The sequence below is a fragment of the Mirounga angustirostris genome, unplaced genomic scaffold (assembly GCF_029215605.1).
Source record: "Mirounga angustirostris isolate CCGP_5_RB_7025 unplaced genomic scaffold, mMirAng1.0.hap1 SCAF_11, whole genome shotgun sequence".
Lineage (NCBI taxonomy): Eukaryota > Metazoa > Chordata > Mammalia > Carnivora > Phocidae > Mirounga > Mirounga angustirostris.
In genome coordinates, this window is record NW_026991719.1 from 58,804,412 (window position 1) to 58,824,203 (window position 19,792).

Below are 19,792 nucleotides of genomic sequence, written 5' to 3' on the forward strand. Positions count from 1 at the left end.
TTCTTAAATTCCACATATGAGTGAAATCATATGGTACTTGTCTTCTCTGACTGACTTATTTCGCTTGGCATAATACGCTCTAGTTCCATCCACATCATTACAAATGGCAAGATTTCATTCTTTTTGATGGCTGAGTAATATTCCATTATATATATATATATATATATATATATATATATATATATATATATTTATTTATTTATTTATTTATTTATTTATTTATCACATCTTCTTTATCTGTTCTTTGGTCATTGCACTCTTTCCATAATTTGGCTATTGTTGATAATGCTGCTATAAACATCAGGGTGCATGTATCCCTTTAAATTAGTATTTTTGTATCCTTTGGGTAAATACCTAGTATTGCAATTGCTGAATCATATGGTAGTTCTTTTTTTTTTTTAAACTTTTGGAAAACCTCCATACTGTTTTCCAGAGTGGCTACACCAGTTTGCATTCCTAACAACAGTGCAAGAGGGTTCCCTTTCTCCACATCCTCGCCAACACCTGTTGTTTTTTGTGTTGTTGATTTTAGCCATTCCCAAAGGTGTGAGTTGATATCTCATTACACTTTTGATTTGCATTTCCCTGATGATGAATGGTGTTTGGCATCTTTCATGTGTCTGTTGGCCATCTGTATGTCTTCTTTGGGAAAATGTCTATTCGTGTTTTCTGCCCATTTCTTAACTGGGTTATTTGTTTTTAAGGTGTTGTACTTTATAAATTCCTTATATACTTGGATACTAACCCTTTATCAGATACATCATTTGCAAATACCTTCTCCTATTTTTTAGGCTGCCTTTTAGTTTTGTTGATTTTTGCTGTGCAGAAGAAGCCTTTTGTCTTGTTGAAGTCTCAGTAGTTTATTTTTGCTTTTGTTTCCCTTGTCTCAGGAGACATATCTAGTAAGAAGTTGCTATGGTCGATGTCACAAAGGTTACTGCCTGTGTTCTCTTCTAGGATTTTGATGGTTTCCTGTCTCACATTTAGCTCTTTAATCCACTTTGAATTTATTTTTGTGCATGGTGTGTGAAAGTGGTCCAGTTTCATTCTTCTGCATGTTGCTGTACAGTTTTCCCAACACTATTTGCTGACGAGACTTTTTTCCATTGGATATTTTTTCCCCCACTGTCAAAGATAAATTGATCATATAGTTGTGGATTCATTTCTGGATTTTCTATTTTGTTCCATGATCTATGTGTCTATTTTTGCACCAGTACCATACTGTTTTGATCACTACAACTTTGTAATACAATTTGAAGTCCGGAATTGTGATGCCTCCAACTTTTTCTTTTTCAAGGTTGTTCTGGCTATTCGGGGTCTTTGTGGTTCCATACAAATTCTAGAATTGTTTGTGCTAGCTCTGTGAAAAATGCTATTTTGATAGGGACTGCATGAAATGTGTAGATTGCTTTGGATAACACAGACATTTTAATAATGTTTGTTCTTCTAATCCATGAGCATGGAATGTTTTTCCATTTCTTTGTGTCATCTTCAATTTCCTTCATCACTGTTTTATAGTTTTCAGAGTACAGGTTTTTTACCTCTTTGGTTAGGTTTATTCCTAGGTATCTTATGGTTTTTGGTGCAATTGTAAATGGGATCAATTCCTTGATTTCTCTTTCTGATACTTCATTATTGGTGTATAAAAATGCAACAGATTGCTGTATGTTGATTTTATACCCTGCAACTTTACTGAATTCCTGATCAGTTCTAGCAATTTTTGGTGGAGTCTTTAGGGTTTTTTTTTTTTTTTTAAGATCTATTTATTTTACAGAGAGAGAGAGAGGGAGAGTTGGGGGAGGGGGCAGAGGGAGACAATCTCAAGCAGACTTCCCGCTGGGTGGAGAGCCTGATGTGGGGCTCAATCCCATGACCCATGAGATCATGACCTGACCCAAAACCACAAGTTGGACACTTAACCAACTGAGCCATCCAGGTGCCCCTAGGGTTTTCTATATACAGTATCATGTCATCTGCAAATAGTGAAGATTTTATTTCTTCCTTACCAATTTGGATGCCTTTTCTTTCTTTTTGTTGTCTGATTGCTATGACTAGGACTTCTAGTACTATGTTAAATATCAGTGGTGAGAGTAGATATCCCTGTCTTGTTCCTGACCACAGAGGAAAAACTCTCAGTTTTTCCCCATTAAGGATGATATTGTCTGTGTTTTTTTTTTCATATATGGCCTTTATGATGTTATGTTCCCTCTAACCCTACTTGTGGAGGATTTTTTATCATGAATGGATGTTGTACTTTGTCAAATGCTTTTTCTGCATCTAATGAAAGGATCTTATGGTTCTTATCCTTTCTTTTATTAATGTGGTGTATCATGTTGATTGACTTGAGAATTCTGAACCACCGTTGCTACTGAGGAATAAACCTCACTTGATTGTGGTGTGGTTCTTTTAATGTACAGTTGGATTTGGTTTGCTAGTATCTTGTGGATAATTTTTGCATCAATGTTCATCAGGGATATTAGCCTGCAGTTCTCTTTTGTGTAGTGTCTTTATCTAGTTTTGGTATCAGGGTAATGCTGGCCTCACAGAATGAATTTGGAAGTTTTCCTTCCCTTTCAGTTTTTTGGAATAGTTTGAGAAGAGTTAACACCTCTTCTTTATTTTTTTTTAAAGATTTTATTTATATATTTGTCAGAGAGAGAGAGAGAGAGAGCACGAGCAGCAGGAGCAGCAGAGGCAGAGGGAGAAGCAGGTCCCCCGCTGAGCAGGGAGCCCGATGTGGGGCTCGATCCCAGGACTCTGGTATCATGACCTGAGCTGAAGGCAGATGCTTAACGACTGAGCCACCCAGGTGCCCCAACACCTCTTCTATAAATGTTTGGTAGAATTCGCTGGTGACACCATCTGGCCCTGGACTTCTGTGTGTAGGGAGTTTTCTGATTATTGATTCAATTTCTTTGCTGGTTATTGGTCTGTTCAAGTTTTCTATTTTTTCCTGTTTCAGTTTTGGTAGTTTATGTGTTTCTAGGAATTTATCCATTTCTTCCAGGTTCTCCAATCTGTTGGCATATGGTTTTTCATAATATTCTCTTATAATTGTTTGTATTTCTGTGTTGTTGGTTATTTCTCTCCTCTCATTTGATTTTATTTATTTGGGTCCTTTCTCTTTTTAATAAGTTTGATTAGAGGTTTATCAATTTTATTAATATATTCAAAGAACCGGCTCCCGGTTTCATTGACCGTTCTATTGTGTTTCTAAATTTTCTATATAATTTAATTTTGCTCTAGTCTTTGTTATTTCCTTCCTTCTGCTGGTTTTAGGTTTTGTTGTTCTTTTTTAGCTCCTTTAGGTAAGGCTGTTTAGATTTTTCTCACTTCTTAAGGTAGGCCTGTATTGTAATATACTTCTCTCTTAGGACTGCTTCTGCTGTATCCCAAAGGTTTTAGACTGTTGTGTTTTCCTTTTCATTTATTTCCATGTATTTTTAAACATTTCTTCTTTCTTTTCCTGGTTGACCCATTCATTGTTTAGTAGCATGTTATTTAACCTCTATGTATTTGTGGTCTTTCCAAATTTTTTCTTGTGGTTGACTTCAAGTTTCATAGCCTTGCGATGAGAAAAGATGCATGATATGATCTCATCAGTACTGGTTGAGGCCTGATCTGTGACCTAGATCTGTTCTGTACGTGATCTGTTCTGGAGAACATCCAACGTGCATGTGAAAGGAATGTGTATTCTGCTGCTTTGGGATGGAATGTTCTGAATATATCTGTTAAGTCCATCTTGTCCAGTGTGTCATTTATATCCATTGTTTCCTTGTTGATTTTCTGCTTAGATGATCTGTTCACTGATGTAATTGGGGTGTTAAGGTCCCCTACTATTGTTGTATTATTATCAGTGAGTCCCTTTATGTTTATTATGAATTGTTCTATATATTCGGGTGCTCCCATGTTGGGTGCATAAATATTTACAATTTTAAGATATTCATGTTGGATTTTCCCCTTTTGATATATTATGATATAGTGCCCTTCTCATCTCTTGTTACAGTTTATTTTAAAGTCTACTCTGTCCAATATAAGCATTGCTACTCTGGCTTTCTTTTGATCTCCATTTGCATGATAAATGTTTCTCCATCCCCTCACTTTCTAATCTGCAGGTGCCTTTAGGTCTAAAATGAGTCTCTTGTAGGCAGCATATAGTTGGATCTCGTTTTTTTAAAAAATCCATTCTAACACTCCGTCTTCTGATTGGAGTGTTTAGTCCATTTACATTCAGAGTAATTATTGATAGATATGTATTTAGTGCCATTTTATTACTTGTTTTGCCATTGTTTCTGGAGATTTTCTCTGTTCCTTTCTTGTGTTTGTGACTTTTGGTCTTTCCTTTCCACTCAAAGAGTCCCCCTTTAGTATTTCTTGCAGGGCTGGTTTAGTGGTTATGAACTCCTTTAGTTTTTGTTGGTCCGGAAACTCTTTCTCTCCTTCTATTCTGAATGACAGACTTGCTGGAGAGAGGATTCTTGGCTGCAGATTTTTCCCATTTACCATTTGAATACATCATGCCACTCCCTTCTGGCTTGCCAAGTTTCTGTTGAGAAATCTCCAGCTAGCCTTATGGGTCTTCCCTTGTAAGTTAAGGACTCCTTTTGTCTTGCTGCTTTAAAGATTTTTTTCTTTATCACAATATTTTGCAAATTTAATTACAGTATGTCTTGGTGTGGGCCTGCTTTTGTTGGTTTTGATGGGAGTTCTCTGTGCCTCTGGATCTAGATGTCTGTTTCCTTCCCCAGATTAGGGAAGTTTTCAGCTATTATTTCCTGAAATAAATTTTCTGTCCCCTTCTCTCTCTCTTCTTCTGGCATGCCTACAATATGAATGTTATTACATTTGATGGAGTTACTGAATTCCCTAAGTGTATTCTCGTGTTCAGCTTCCTCTCTTTTGTTCAGCTTCATTATTTTCTGTTATTTTGTTCTCTACATCATTTATTCATTTCTCTTCTTTTCCAGCCTTGTGTTCATTGCATCAAGCCTATTTCCATTCTCAGTTACTGCATTTTTTTCTGATTCTTTTTTATTTCTCTTATCTCTGTGGTAAGGGCCTCCCTGAAGGCTTCCATTCCTTTCTCAGGCTCAGTTAGTACCCTTATGATTTTTGCTTTAAATTCTCCATCAGGCATGTTAATTCTGTTTCATTTAGATCTCTGGCCATGACCTTATCTTGTTCTTTTATTTGGGATGAATTCCTCCATCTTGGTATTTTGTCTAAATCTCTGGCTTCTTCTGTCTGTTAGGAAAGCCCATATGTTTCCTGCTCCTGAGAATAAAGAAGTCATATAGTGTCCAGGGTTTGGTGCTTCAGGATGTGTCTCTGGTATGTGTTGCATGCATCTGCTGTCATGTTTTGGTTGCTCTATCCTTCAGGCCAGGCATCTGCAGAGGCTCTCCTTGCCTGAAGTGGGCAGTGTTTGGTCCTTGGCCATGATGTGGCACATTTTAACTAGTTTTAACTAATGCTCTTGTCTGGTTGTAAAATGAGACCTGACGCCATTTCCAGCAGAACTGAAGCCCTGCTGAATTCTCTGGTCAGGTGACGTGGTGTGGGCAGGTTTTTCTGCTGGTCTTCCGGGCACGGGACCTGCCATGCTGGGACTGAGGCAAGCCTGACTGAGAAGGGCAGTCCCGCAAGAACACAGGGGAGAGGGGGCTTGGTGTAAGCATGTTTGGCAGCCAGTGTGGGCAATGTGTTGCTTCCCACAGGTGGTTCTGTGTTTATGGTGAGGGGCAGGGGAAGGAAATGGTGCCAAACAACTCCTTTGTCCCCATAGAGGCATCTCTCTGAACTCTGCCTCTCAGGAACATGCTCCAGGAAGTGCAAATAATCTCCCCTCTGTGTGCCCCAAGTGCCCTTCGGATTGTTGTTTCCACAGAATCTGTCCCCCGGTTGTTTGCCTGCCTTCTATCCAGGAGAAGGGCAGTGTCCTCATGGCTCCATCCCAGCCAAGCCTGCTGATCTTTAAAACTCCAGTCCTTAAGCCCTGCTGGTTGTAAGAACTCAAGAAAGTAAGCCCTTCTCATTTTCCCAGCCAATGGCTTTGAGGAAACATTCTCCTTGTGCATTCTAATGTGCTCCTCCCTCTCCCCCCACCCTCTCTCCTCTCTCTTCAACCACAGCTCTCTCCCTTTGGCAGCACCCCATGATCTGTTTCTCCCCTAAAGCATGTCTACATACTTCCTACCTTCTTTGATGTGGCTTCTTCTGCCCCTTAGTTGTGCAGTTTGTTCTGTCAGTCTTCAGGTTGATTTCTGGGGTATTCAGAATGATTTGAATAGTTATCTAGTTGTGTTTGTGGGACAAGACAAGCTTAGGGTCCTCCTACTCAGCCACCATCATCTCAAACTTTTCTATATAATTTTATATCTTTTAAAGAAGTTGAGAGGAAATTACATATTTATATTTTGTAATATTAATCTTATTAATTTACCATTTCTGGTGGTCTTCATTTGTTCCTGTGGATTTGAGTTACCATTTGGTATTATTTCCTTAATTCAATATTGCTTTGTTCCCACACACTTACTTAATTCTGTCATTATCAAATATATTACACTTTTATATGCTATAGCCCCAGTGATACAATTATACTATTTTATACAATTGATTTTTAGATCAGTTAAGAAAGAAGGGATATGTAATTATATTGCATTTTATAATTATTTTTACCACTGTTTTTTCTCTATTTTTATCTTTTTTTAATTTATAATAAATTCATTTTTTAAAAAATTATATTAGTTTCAGGTATACAATATCAGGATTCAACAAGTCTATATGTTTCTCAGGGCTCATCAAGTTAAGTGTACTCTTTTTAAAAAATTTTTTTACCTATTTTTTTAAAGTAAGCTCTATGCCCAACATGGGACTTCAACTCATGACCCTGAGATCAACAGTCCTATGTTCTATTTACTGAGTCAGCCAGGTGCCCCAAGTTAAGTGTGCTTTTAATCCCCTTTATCTATTTCACCCATTCCCACTCCCAACCAACCTCCCCTCTGGCAACCACCAGTTTGTTCTCTGTATTTAAGAGTCTGCTTTTTCATTTTGTCTCTTGTTTCTTCATTCGTTTTTTAAGTTCCACATATGAGTGAAATTATATGGTATTTGTCTTTCACAAGTAGTTTTTTTTTTTTTTTTTTTTTTTTGGTATGGATTCCAATTACTATCTGGGGTCACCTGATTCCAATATGAAAAACTTCTTTTAATAATTCTTATGCAGTAGGTCTACCAGCAACAAATTTTCAGGTTTTATTTATCTGGGAATGTCTTCATTTCACTTCATTTCTGATAGTTTTGTTGGATAAAAGGTTCTTTGTTGACGGGTTCTTCTTTGAATAATACATCATTCCACTTCCTTTGGGCCTCCATTTTTTTTTTCTGAAGAGAAGTCAGTTAATAACTTTATTTGGGTTCCCTTGTACATGACAAGTCATTTTTCTCATATTGCTCTCAAGATGTTCTGTTTATTTTTGGCTTTTTAATATTTTTACTATGATGTTTCTGGGTGTGGATCTCTATTTATCCTACTTGGAGATCATTGAGCTTCTTTGATGTATAGATCAATATTTTTTATCAGATTTGAGATGTATTCAGCCACGATTTATTTGAATATATTTTCTCTCCTTACTCTCCTTCGGATACTCTCATTACACATGAGTTGATGCTCTAAATCGTGTCCTACATTTCTCTTGGGTTCTATTCATTTTTATTATCTTTTCCTTTTGTTCTTCAGATTGCATAATCTCTGTTGATCTATCTTCAAGTATGTTGATTCTTTCTCCTGCCAGCTCAAATATGTTCAGCCTCTCTAGTGAAATTTTCAAAAATAGCACCAGCATTTTTCACAGAACCAGAACAAACAATCCTAATATTTGTATGGAACCACAAAAGACCCCGAATAGCCAAAGAAATCCTGAAAAAGAAAAGCAAAGCTGGAGGCATCATGATTCCAGATTTCAAGCTACATTACAAATAATCTGTAGTCACGAAAACAGTATGGTACTGGCACAAAAACAGACACATAGATCAATGGAATAGAATAGAAAACCCAGAAATGGAACCATAACTATATGGTCAACTAATCTTCAACAGAACAGGAATGAATATCCAATGAAAAAAAAGACAGTCTCCTCAACAAATGGTGTTGGGAAAACTGGACGGCAACATGCAGAAGAATGAAACGGAACCACTTTCTTACACCATACACAAAAATAAATTCAAAATGGATGAAAGAGCTAAATGTGAGATAGGAAACCATCAAAATCCTAGAGGAGAACACAGGCAGCCACCTCTTTGACCTTGGCCATAGCAGTTTCTTACAAGACACATTGTTGGAGGCAAGGGAAACAAAAGCAAAAATGAACTATTGGGACTTCATCAAGATAAAAAGCTTCTGCACAGCGAAGGAAAAAATTAAAAAAACTAAAAGGTAACAGGGGCATCTGGGTGGCTCAGTCACTTAAGCGCCTGCGTTCAGCTCAGGTCATGGTCCCAGGGTCCTGGGATTGAGCTCTGCATTGGGCTCCCTGCTCAGCAGGGGAGTCTGCTTTTCCCTCTGTCCCTGCTCATGTTCTCTCTCTCACTCTCTCTCTCAAATAAATATATAAAATCTTAAAAAAAAAAACCCTAAAAGGCAACATATGGAATGGCAGAAGATATTTGCAATTGACTTATCTGATAAAGGGTTAGTATTTTGTATGGATAGAGGTTTCTATGATTTGTTTTGCATAACTGACCACCCCAACCTGTACCTACACAGGTGGGATAAAGAATGTTATTTGTGACACTTGTGCTGCGTAAGTGACCTTGGGAGCCTGATTAGTTGACATTAGCTGGCTTCTAGGTCAGAATTGGCCCTTCTGGTCTGGATGCCAAGAGCTATAAATTTTGCCTTACATCCCCTCCAGCTCCAGGCTGGGCTGCCGCCCCCTGCCCCCTCAGTGGAATCTGGGAGGGGAGGCAAGCACACCTAGCCCAGGATCCTTGAATACGTAAAGATATGATAATATAGGACTGCAGCTTGCTCCAAATTGCACATAAGCAAACAACTGTTTAACTTCAGACCCCATCACTTGCCATGTCATTTGACCTATAAATATGGCCCTTATGGGGACGGTCAGTTGGAAGATCCACCTGAGGGGAGGACTCTCTGTCCAGGCCTCTCAATCAGGTCTCCAGCCTGGCTATCTCCAAGGGGCTTCCCCAGCTAATGAGACTGGATGTTGTAAGTACCCAATTTGATGTAACTCTGTCTTATTCTCCTTTTCTGCTTAGTATTGCCCTCATCTATGTGTAGATTTCCCTTTTCTTCTTTCTGTTTCTATTAGATTTTTATAATATCAATAAAGTATTTTTTCCCCTTTGAAACTAAGAGTATGGCTGCCGTGAATCTTTTCTTTAGAACAGTTAGTATCCATAATCTATAAAGAATTTATCAAACTCAACACCCAAAAAAACAAATTAATCCAGTTAAGAAGTGGGCTGAAGACACAAATAGACATTTTTCCAAAGAAGACATCCAGATGGCCAACAGACACATGAAAAGATACTCAACATCACCTATCATCAGGGAAATACAAATCAAAACCACAATGAGAGGGCGCCTGGGTGGCTCAGATGGTTAAGCGTCTGCCTTCGGCTCAGGTCATGATCCCAAGGTCCTGGGATCGAGTCCCACATCGGGCTCCCGGCTCAGCGGGGAGCCTGCTTCTCCCTCTGACCCTCTCCCCTCTCATGCTGTTTCTCTCTCGCTCTCTCTCTAAAAAATAAATAAAAAATTAAAAAAACCCCACAAAAACCCCCCCCAAAAAACCACAATGAGATACCACCTCACACTGGTCAGAGTGGCTAAAATTAGTAAGTCAGGAAACAATAGATGTTAGTGAGGATGTGGAGAAAGGAGAACACTTGTACACTGTTGGTGGGAATGCAGACTGGTGCAGCCACTCTGGAAAAGAGTATGCAGGTTCCTCCAAAAGTTAAAAATAGAACTACCTGATGATCCAGAAATTGCACCACCAGGTATTTACCCAAAGGATATAAAAATACAGATTTAAGGGGCACCTGGATGGCTCAGTTGTTAAGCGTCTGCCTTCGGCTCAGGTCATGATCCGGGGGTCCTGGGAGAGCCCTGCATCGGGCTCCCTGCTCCGTGGGAAGTCTGCTTCTCCCTCTCCCACTCCCCCTGCTTGTGTTCCCTCTCTCCCTGTATCTCTCTCTGTCAAGTAAATAAATAAAAATCTTAAAAAAAAAAAAACAGATTCAAAGGGGTACATATACCCTGATGTTTATAGCAGCATTATCAACAATAGCCAAACTATGGAAAGAACCCAAATGTCCATCAACTGATGAATGGATAAAGAAGATGTGGTGTATACATACACAATGGAATATTACTCAGCCGTCAAAAAAGAATGAAATCTTGCCATTTGCAATGATGTGGATGGAGCTAGAGTGTACTATATGCTAAGCGAAATAAGTCAGTCAGAGAAAGACAAATACCATATGATTTCACTCGTATGTGTTATTTAAGAAACAAAACAGATGAACATATGGCAAGGGAAAAAAAAGAGAGAAGGAAGCAAACCATAAGAGACTCTTAACAACAGAGAACAAACTGAGGTTTGATGGAGGGAGGTGGTTGGGGGATGCATTAAATGGGTGATATGTATTAAGGAGGGCACTTGTTATGATGAGCACTGGATGTTATGTGTAAGTGATGAATTACTAAATTCTTTTCTGAAACCAATATTACCCTATAGGTTAACTAACTAGAATTGAAATAAAAATTTGGAAAAAAATAAGTTACTATACTTTTCAACTCCACAATCTCCATTTGGTTCATTTTTATCTCTCTTTTTTTTTATTATTATTATGTTATGTTAATCACCATACATTACATCATTAGTTTTTGATGTAGTGTTCCATGGTTCATTGTTTGCATATAACACCCAGTGATCCATGCAGAACGTGCCCTCCTTAATACCCATCACCAGGTTAATTCATCCCCCTCCCCCTCCCCCCTAGAACCCTCAGTTTGTTTTTCGGAGTCCATAGTCTCTCAAGGTTCGTCTCCTCCTCCGACTCCCCCCGCTTCATTCTTCCCCTCCTGCTATCTTCTTCTTCTTCTTTTTTTTTTTTTTTTTTAACATATAATGTATTATTTGTTTCAGAGGTACAGGTCTGTCATCTCTTTATTGATATTCTCTATTTGATGAAATACTTTCATCATATTTTCCTTTACTTTCTTAAGCATGGTATCCTTTAGGTTTTTGGACATTTTTATAGTAACTGCTTTGAAGTCTTTGTCTCCTAAATTCAACATAATGGTTCCTCTCAAAGGCAGTTTCTGTTACCTGCTTTTTTGTGTGTGTTGACTCAGACTTCCCTGTTTCTTTGCATGTGTCATACGTCTTTGTTGCAAACTAGATTTTGCGGATAATATGTTGTAGAAGCTCTATAGATATGTCGATACCCTCCTATATGGGGCTTGTTTATATTTACTTGTTATTTGTTTAGTGACTTGGCTGGACAATTTCAATGAACTCTATTTTTCCCACAGTATGCAGCCTCTGATGCTGTTCCTTGGAGGATGTAGCCTTGGGCATACACACTGTCACCTAAGGAAGACCACAGTTTTTGTTTTAGTCTTCTGTGGTCTATTAAGTGTCTGCCTCTGTTGGTATCATACTCAGCTGTTAACCTCCACCAATTGCCAGCTGATTGTATATTGCCCTGAAGTAAAAATTGTTCCACGGTCTCATCCAGTTAAATTCAAGACCCATTTCAGGATTTTGAGGCCAGCCTTTGACACTTGTTCTAACCCTAGGATAACTCTTTTTAGCTGTCTCTGTCCCTGGTTCTTTGCTAAAACTTCTGGCTAGTCTATGGGTTAGTGTGTTGCTCTAATTGAGCATCAGACGCCTCGTAATTTCTTAGAACAAAAATCTTCACTGTTTTTCAGAGCGCCCTTAGACTTGAACTTTCCCACAGTCAGTTCCAAATGAAGTCAGTTTTCTTGAGAGGGACTATGGAGCTTTTCTGTTCGCGTGGCCTGCCTTTCCTTCCATGCTACTAGCAAGGTGGGCCAGGCCTATTATTCTTGGACTGCTCTGCCTGGGGTTAAGCTCCATGAGTGGGACTGAGGAGTAGGAACGGAGTTCCAGACCTCTTAGTTATTCTTGGCTAGACCAGAGCTTCTGTAACACAGAGGTGGGGAGAATGAGAAATGCTGGCAACCTCTCTCGGGGAGAGATCATAGCCCTAAACCAAGAGCTAGGGGAAGAGGAAGCCTTATATTCTTGGCTACATCCATGCTCAGTAGTGCTTGTGCCATGGTGAGCGGGGCGAGGGAGGGAGTGGGTTGTGGTCTAAATGCCACACTCTCACTGCTCTTACCAAGATTTAGATTTGCTTGAATAAATGTTTCTCTACTTGCCGTATGCCCTTAGGACAATGTCCAGTGACTAAATGGTCGGGTTTTTTTAAACTATATTTTCATAATTTATGGTTATTTTGCTGGGGGGAAGGGCAGTCAGCTTCTGTCTAAGCCTCTCTTTTAACCAAGGTTGAGATTTTTAAGAGTTCAAACATGTGCAGAGAATTGCTTCCATGAAAGATGAAAATTTTCCAAAACATCTTTCATGTGTTATCTACTGATTATCTCTCATATCTATCCTTTTCATCCTCAAGGCTACTGCCTTACATATGTTCTCCATCATTTCTTGCCTAAAGTATTTCACTAACCTCCTGACTAGTCCTCCAGCGTAATTTTCTCTCCCATTCCACCTATCCTCCTGCAACTGAGCAAATCATCTGAAACTTTCAAACTGAGTGGTTCTCTGATGACTATAGACTAAACTCCAAACTACCTAGCGTGATTTACAGGCCCTTAAACAGCTAGCTCCGACTTTCTAGCTTCATCTTTTGGCATTTTTCCAGATCTATCTTATACTCTAGCCATAGAAGATAACTAGTCTTACCTTGGTGGCCAGTATCTTTCCAACTTTTGTGCTGCAGCCAGGCTATTCCCTTTCCTTCTCTGACTTGTGAAATTCTACTTATTCCTATTTATTCTGCAAAGGCCTGATGAAATTATTTTTTTAAAGATTTTATTTATTTATTTATTTGAGAGAGAGAAAGAATGAGAGAGAGAGAGAGAGCACATGGGCGGGGGGAGGGCCAGAGGAAGAAGCAGACTCCCCACTGAGTAGGGAGCCTGATGTGGGGCTTGATCCCAGGACCCTGGAATCATGACCTGAGCCGAAGGCAGATGCTTAACCAACTGAGTCACCTAGGTGCCCGGCCTGATCAAATTATATCCATCTTTTTTTCCAAGCACCTACCAAAGTCAGCTTATTAAGGTGAAAATCAAAAATTAAGTCAGAAATCAACAAATATTTGTTGAATGCGTATGTCTCATATAAACCTCTTTAGTATATTTCTGCTTCCTTTCTGGACTCAAAATGAAAACCATAAGAAATATTTAGACAGTTTGCTTTGTAGAAAAACACTCCAGAGTTGATACTAAAAGAATATTAGAAATGGAGTTATAGCTGCCATTCTATTTAAATGCATAAAACCTAAAAATATATTTACTCAGGGATGAACCTCCCCTCCAAAAGATGGGAGTATGTGGGTAGCTATGTTATAATTTTAATAAAAGGTAATTCAGGTTCTGCGCTGTGCACTGCAGAGGGAAAAAAAAGGAAGGCTTTATACCAAATATTTATTTATGCAAGAAAAGGAGAACAAGAATATTCTGGGACAATTCTTATCCTGAATGCCCTTAGTACTTAGTTCTATAGCCAGATAGAAAGAGAGGGAAATTAGAATGTCAAAAATGTAGTATTCTGAGTACATTTTAATTACTCAGGAAGATCTGGAAAAGGTCCTGTTTAATTTACAAACTGAGTATAATCAGATTCATTGTCCTCCCCAAGTTAGGAGAAATGAAAGGGAATTATGTTGGTTCTTACACTTGCCTTTTTCAGGTAAAGCACCTCAAGCTAATAACAAAACATCTGAAAAGGGTATATTATTCAATAATAAAAAAAATCAATATTTGAATTCTGATTACTAAGTTAATTCCCTTAATATAATTTAGATGCCTTGTTTATAATATATACATAAAGAGTAGTATAAAGTAGGTGATTCAGTTATGTTAATACTTACTAAAGGCTGGTCAGTGCATAGCATGAGAACAAGCAATAAACCCTAGCCCTTCTTTCCCATGTCACCATCTCATGGTATCTGAGGCATAATGAAAGATAAAGATAAAAAATACCCACCTAAATAAAATCTACCCCAGATTTCTTGGTTCTCCATTCTTAAAAAAATTAATTAGTACCCCAGACTTGTTTTTCAACGTAAAAGAACACTAACTAGACCTCAGAGAGTTGTTTCTCTGTAAAAAACTTGCAAAATATTATATTTCCGCTGTGTGTCTTTGAGCAAGGTCCACAGCTATATCGTTTTCCGGTCAACACCTTGGGAGAAGCCACATGTGCCAGAGCACGTGCTCCTCACTGCAGGGGCTCCCAGCCATTCTGTCCTGGTACTGACCTGAGGCAGTCATTTGTGCTAAGAACAGCAGGTACACGGAGGTAGCATCCAACTGCAGGTGTCCCCACTGGTCATCAGCCACTACAGTGGCACAGGTTTTGGTATTGTACTTGGCGTGGAGGCTATCCTTGGTACTCTGACTATACTTGAAGGATTCTACTTTATCCACCTGAAGAAAACAAGAACAGTAAAGGAAGGCAATGCAGAAACTTTGTCCCATATGCCATCCTTCTGTAGTACTCTAACATGTATCACCGCATTTAGTTTTCAGGCGATGGTGAATATTTAAAGTACGTTGTTACTTCTCCCCCGCCCCCCCCCGCCCCCCCTCCCCGCACTAAGGCAAGTAGGAAAGTCTGCTGTTGCTGTTTTTTAATTTAAGCAATTCAATTATAAATTCATGCCAGTTAAAGCCAGCTATTTCCTACTCACTACCTCTCTTTTGCTCTTCAGATGGCTGTTTTGTCACACTGTAGATACAAACTGAGATGCAGAGGGGTTGAGTGTGAACAGCCTAGTAAGAGACAACTGAGTTGTAAAAAAGATTCCTTTGTTCCTGAAACAGAGGGAGGAATGTTGAGGGAAATTAGGATAAGGGGATCTATTTTGAAGGAATACTGAAAAGAGCTGGGGAGAGATACATGCAGTGGCAGAGAAAACGTATGAACGAAGGCTGAAACCAGAGGTCAGAAAGGAAACATCGTGCAAGGGACCAACTGAAAGACTGTTCCTGAAACTGAGGTTGCGTTGTATGTGCATCTGATATGTGATAGAAACTACTATACCTTTAAATAAGGTTCATGAAGTTGGTGGCTTTAAACCTATTTGGTAAGGTGGAAAATAGAAAATACAATATCTAAAATACAAAAAGAAAAAAAGGAGCAGAGAAGGGGAAAAAAGAAAATGATGGCAATGAGCTACCCCAGGCGAGAGAGCACTGATAAAGAAGTTCAGAAGTCTGGAGTTGATTTCTTTCTACTTTAGACTTGTTGCGTGCCTGTGGATAGTCACTTTATTAATCTGGGCCTCGACTGCTTCTTCTAATAAAATGTAATCTTGGTCTCAAGAAAGTCAGTTCAGATTCAATGTGTGCAGCATGTGTAAAGATCTCCTAGGATAAAAGCAAAACACTTTCTTTTCAGTAAAATACTTTTGAATGAAAAAAACCATAAACCCAAGAGATAAACCATAGGATGCTAAAAAAATTTGCAGTGTGTGTGACAAAACATTAATATCCATAATGTATAGCAACTCCTCAATTAGTCAAGAAAGAGACAGCCCAAAATAAAAACAGACAAAGGACTTAACAGGCAATTAACAGAGGAAATGCAAGTTTTCAATCTACACAGGAAAGGATGCTCAACTTCATTCAAGGTCAGGAAAATGCAAATTAATGCAAGCAGATATAAGTCTTTGGCACTAATCTCTAATCCTAAAATCTAAAATACTGCCACAAAAGTTCTTCCTCTTTAAGTTCTGTGCCAAAATTCACTTGGTGGCAACACTTGATTCAAATTGACATGGGGCTATTTGTAGTCTTTTCTTATTTCACTGAGTGTGAAAATGCATGTTTCTCTATGGAGAGATTAATGTTTTTGATGATACGGTGCTGTTCTGGACCTGCTGAGAGCATAATATTCTAGTATCTGCGCTGTACTGAAAAATCTGAAAAAGTCTGAATTCCAGAATTTATCTGGTCCTAAGGGTTTCATATGAGGGCTTACAGGCCTGTATCATCTTTACTCAATGTATGTAATTGCGTGTACAATAATGATGAAGTCTACTAAAAAGGCATTTGTAGAGGGGAAAAAAAAGACTGGAAAGAAACATTTCAGTGGTAACTGGGTGGTGAGAACACGGGTGACATTTCCCTCCTCGATTCTACAAATTTTCTAAAATTAGTGTCTACTATTTGTGAAATCGAAAGAATATAAGCTATGAACAATTCCTAAAGGGTAGAGACACTATTACAATGTGCTTTTATTACAGGGGAGCTGTTAACAATGCCATACCTGTCTGATCATGCAGTGCAGCAGGCCCCTCATCAGCTTCACTACACTCTGCAGAAATAAATGGAAACAAGACTGTTATAAACATCCCTAGATGCAGGAACACTTACTCAGCAACTGCAGTTGGTACATGACCTTTTCAGAACAAGTAACCCTATCCAGGGTTCCTATTTACATGGCATTTACTTTATAGGCACACAGAAGAGCTAAACTGCAGCTAAAAGTGGAATCAAAAGCTGCAGTTGGTGCCTCCTTCAAGTCAAGTCAAAAAAAAAAAAATCCAAGCTCCAACAGGTTTATATAAAACCAAGCCAACCATCCTGTTAGAGGACATTCTGCCTGGAGAAAAGACAGCTCAAAATTCCTAAAGCTATGAGGATATTCTACCATAGATCCTATGGCCTAGAGAAGCCAACATCATCATTTTCTTTTTTCTAAAGTAGCCAAGACTTATCTTCAGGAGTTCACAGAAATATTTATCTGTACATTTTCCTTAAAGAATAAATGAACTTCAATTCAGAATAAGTGTAAAGGGGAATTGTTAGTGCAACTCAACTTCTTTTCCATGAAAAAAAAGCTACAGCCATTCTTCATTATCAAATCAACACTCTTTCTCTTACTAGGGCTTGGCAATTTCTAACGCGCTTAGTTTTCCAATCACATTCCAAAATTCTGATCACCAACTATATACTGTACTAGTTGGCATAACATAGTAATAATAATATATTTAATTATAATATGGTATAGTAATAATATGCTACACTAGTTATAGTAAATGACACTAGAAGGGCCCATCAACAGAGGCACGGGTAGGCAATATGTTTTGGAAAAACATAGCATCACATGGCTTCTCCATTTCTTTAAGCTTGCCATTTCAGTCCAAAAGAAATACAACCAGGTTACTCCAGGGAATGCTAGCTCAGAGGTGGCTTCAGGACATCCCTGAAAACTAATCTGCTTGGGAGCCAGATCACTCTGTCATTCCTTCAAAACACTGAAGTGGGACTATAAGCAACAGGCATGATAAGGATAAGTATCTATTAAATTATGCTCCAAGTCTTTATGTAGTCTTTTATTGAGAAAAAATAAAAAGTGTTTCCTTGGGAGAGTTCCCTTTCTTAAGTAATTTCTGTCTACAAATGGTACCCTCCCCTTACAGAGCAAGGGAAGTGTGTGTGTGTATATATATATATACATATGTATGTATATATAGATAGATAGAGAGACAGAGAAAGTAAGAGAGAGCGAGAGAGAGCAGGCAGGCAGTATATGATCTCGTCACCTTTTAAAGCATGAAGCATTTATTATAAATAGTGAAACTGATTGCAACCCCTATAAGAAAAATCTCTATCACAAAAAACGGGGGGGTCACCTGGGTGGCTCAGTCAGTTAAGCGTCTGCCTTCAGCTCAGGTCATGATCCCAGGGTCCTGGGATCGAGCCCTGCATCGGGCTCCCTGCTCAGCGGGGAGCCTGCTTCTCCCTCTCCCTCTGGCCACCCCCCCCCCCCGGCTTGTGCACTCTCTCTCTCTCTCTGTCACGTAAATTAAAAAAAAAAAAAAAATCTCTATCACTACTTTGACCCTAATGAAAGAGACCACCCTTTTAATATACCCTGTTAGAGAAAGCATTTAACACAGCCTCCTCTGTGGGGAACTTGATTCAATTCCGAACTATCTTCTCCATGTCACCACATACTCACAGCTTTCTATCACATTCTTTCAACTTTCTTTACCATCAAGCCCTGTTACTGCCACCTACATTTTCTTTTCTTTTCTCTTTTTTTTTTTTTTTTGAGAGAGAGAGAGAGAGAGAGAATGACCACGAGAGCAGGGAGGGGGAGGGGCCACGGGAGAGGAAGAAAGAATCCTAAGCAGGTTCCACGCCCAGCACAGAGCCCTACAGGGGGCTCGATTTCATGATCCAATGCTGAGATCCTGACCTGAGGTGAAATCAAGAACTGGACGAGTAACTGACTGAGCCACCAAGGCACGCCTATGTTTTCTTTAACTTAAACAGCAAACGTGGGAATCATGGACCCAGTGGAGAATTCCTAATTCCACTTTTGTCCTCCTGGAATGGCCACTGCCAGTCATTTCTGTTCTCAAGTTCTAACTTCCAAGTCAGGATAAAATTAATAGAAAGCATGGGGAGATAGGAATGAGGGAAACTATCTGTACTTGGTGTTCCCCCAAACTGGCCATTTTCTGTTTCAGTGTTCTAGTTAGCATTAATTATACATGTTCATTCATATAGTAGCGCTTCTAACCACATCAAGTGCCACCATATCTATGTACGTATTCATCTCTCTCTCTCTCCAGGTATATGTACAATCAGATGTTTGTTGGGCATCTAAAATATATAAAACACTCTACCAGACTCTGTGGAACATAAAGATAAGGGGGAGACAGAACACAAAAGTTAAAAAAAAGTAAACTACAAATATAGTCTACCTAACAACTCCTAGTTATCCTTTAAAATCCATTTCCTCTGTGCGTCCTTCCTTGCTTTGCTCAAAGTAAAGACATTCCTGCCTCTGTGTCCCACAGCACTTTCTATTGTACTTCTCTCCTATAGATATTGTGCCTACAGTATCTGTCCTAATGTATTGTTTAACTATTTGCTTATATATCTGTCTCCTCCATTAGACTATAAACTCCTTAAGAAAAAGGGACAGAGACCAGGTTCAGAAATAAAACTTTAAGTCAATGGACTGAGCAGACATTATTATTATTATTATTATTATTAGAGAGAGAGGGAGCAGGGGAGGGGGAGAGAGAGAGAGAGAGAGAGAATCTTAAGCAGGCTCCATGCTCAGCACAGAGCCCTCATGACCCTGAGATCCTAACCTGAGCCGAAGTCAAGAGTCAGATGCTTAACCCACTGAGCCACCCAGTCGCCCCACACAGGCTTTATTTTTAAAAATGTATATTCCAAAAAAATAAAAAAATAAATAAAAATGTATATTCCATGTTTGCAAGTAACCCCCAAATCAGTCATCAAAAAAATTGCATGTGTGTGTATGTGTGTGTGCATGCATTTTGAGAGAGGGCGGTTGCAAGTATGACCAAATATTAACAATTTAGTGAATCGGGATAAAGAGTCTATACAAATATGCTCATTTTACTATTTTTAAAACTTTTCTGTAAATTAAAAAATTTTAAAAATAAGAAGTTGAGAGCTAAATATAAACATTTTGTCCCGTTTTGTTTT

The 19,792-nt window shown here is 38.8% G+C and overlaps 1 protein-coding gene across 10 annotated transcripts in view; it reads right to left on the bottom strand.

Annotated features, from left to right (window-relative positions):
* PHKA1 (phosphorylase kinase regulatory subunit alpha 1) overlaps nucleotides 1–19,792 on the bottom strand; it is a 142,713-nt gene that overhangs the window by 117,039 nt on the left and 5,882 nt on the right. For 9 of the 10 annotated variants that reach the window (XM_064574256.1, XM_045879589.3, XM_064574258.1 and 6 more), the window contains exons 3-4: nucleotides 16,584–16,631; nucleotides 14,572–14,740 (exon numbers count right to left, since the gene is read on the bottom strand). In XM_064574256.1, the coding sequence (XP_064430326.1) occupies nucleotides 14,572–14,740; nucleotides 16,584–16,631 (217 nt within the window). The remainder of the gene's footprint in view (nucleotides 1–14,571; nucleotides 14,741–16,583; nucleotides 16,632–19,792) is intronic. The other variant, XM_064574255.1, reaches the window with a different exon arrangement.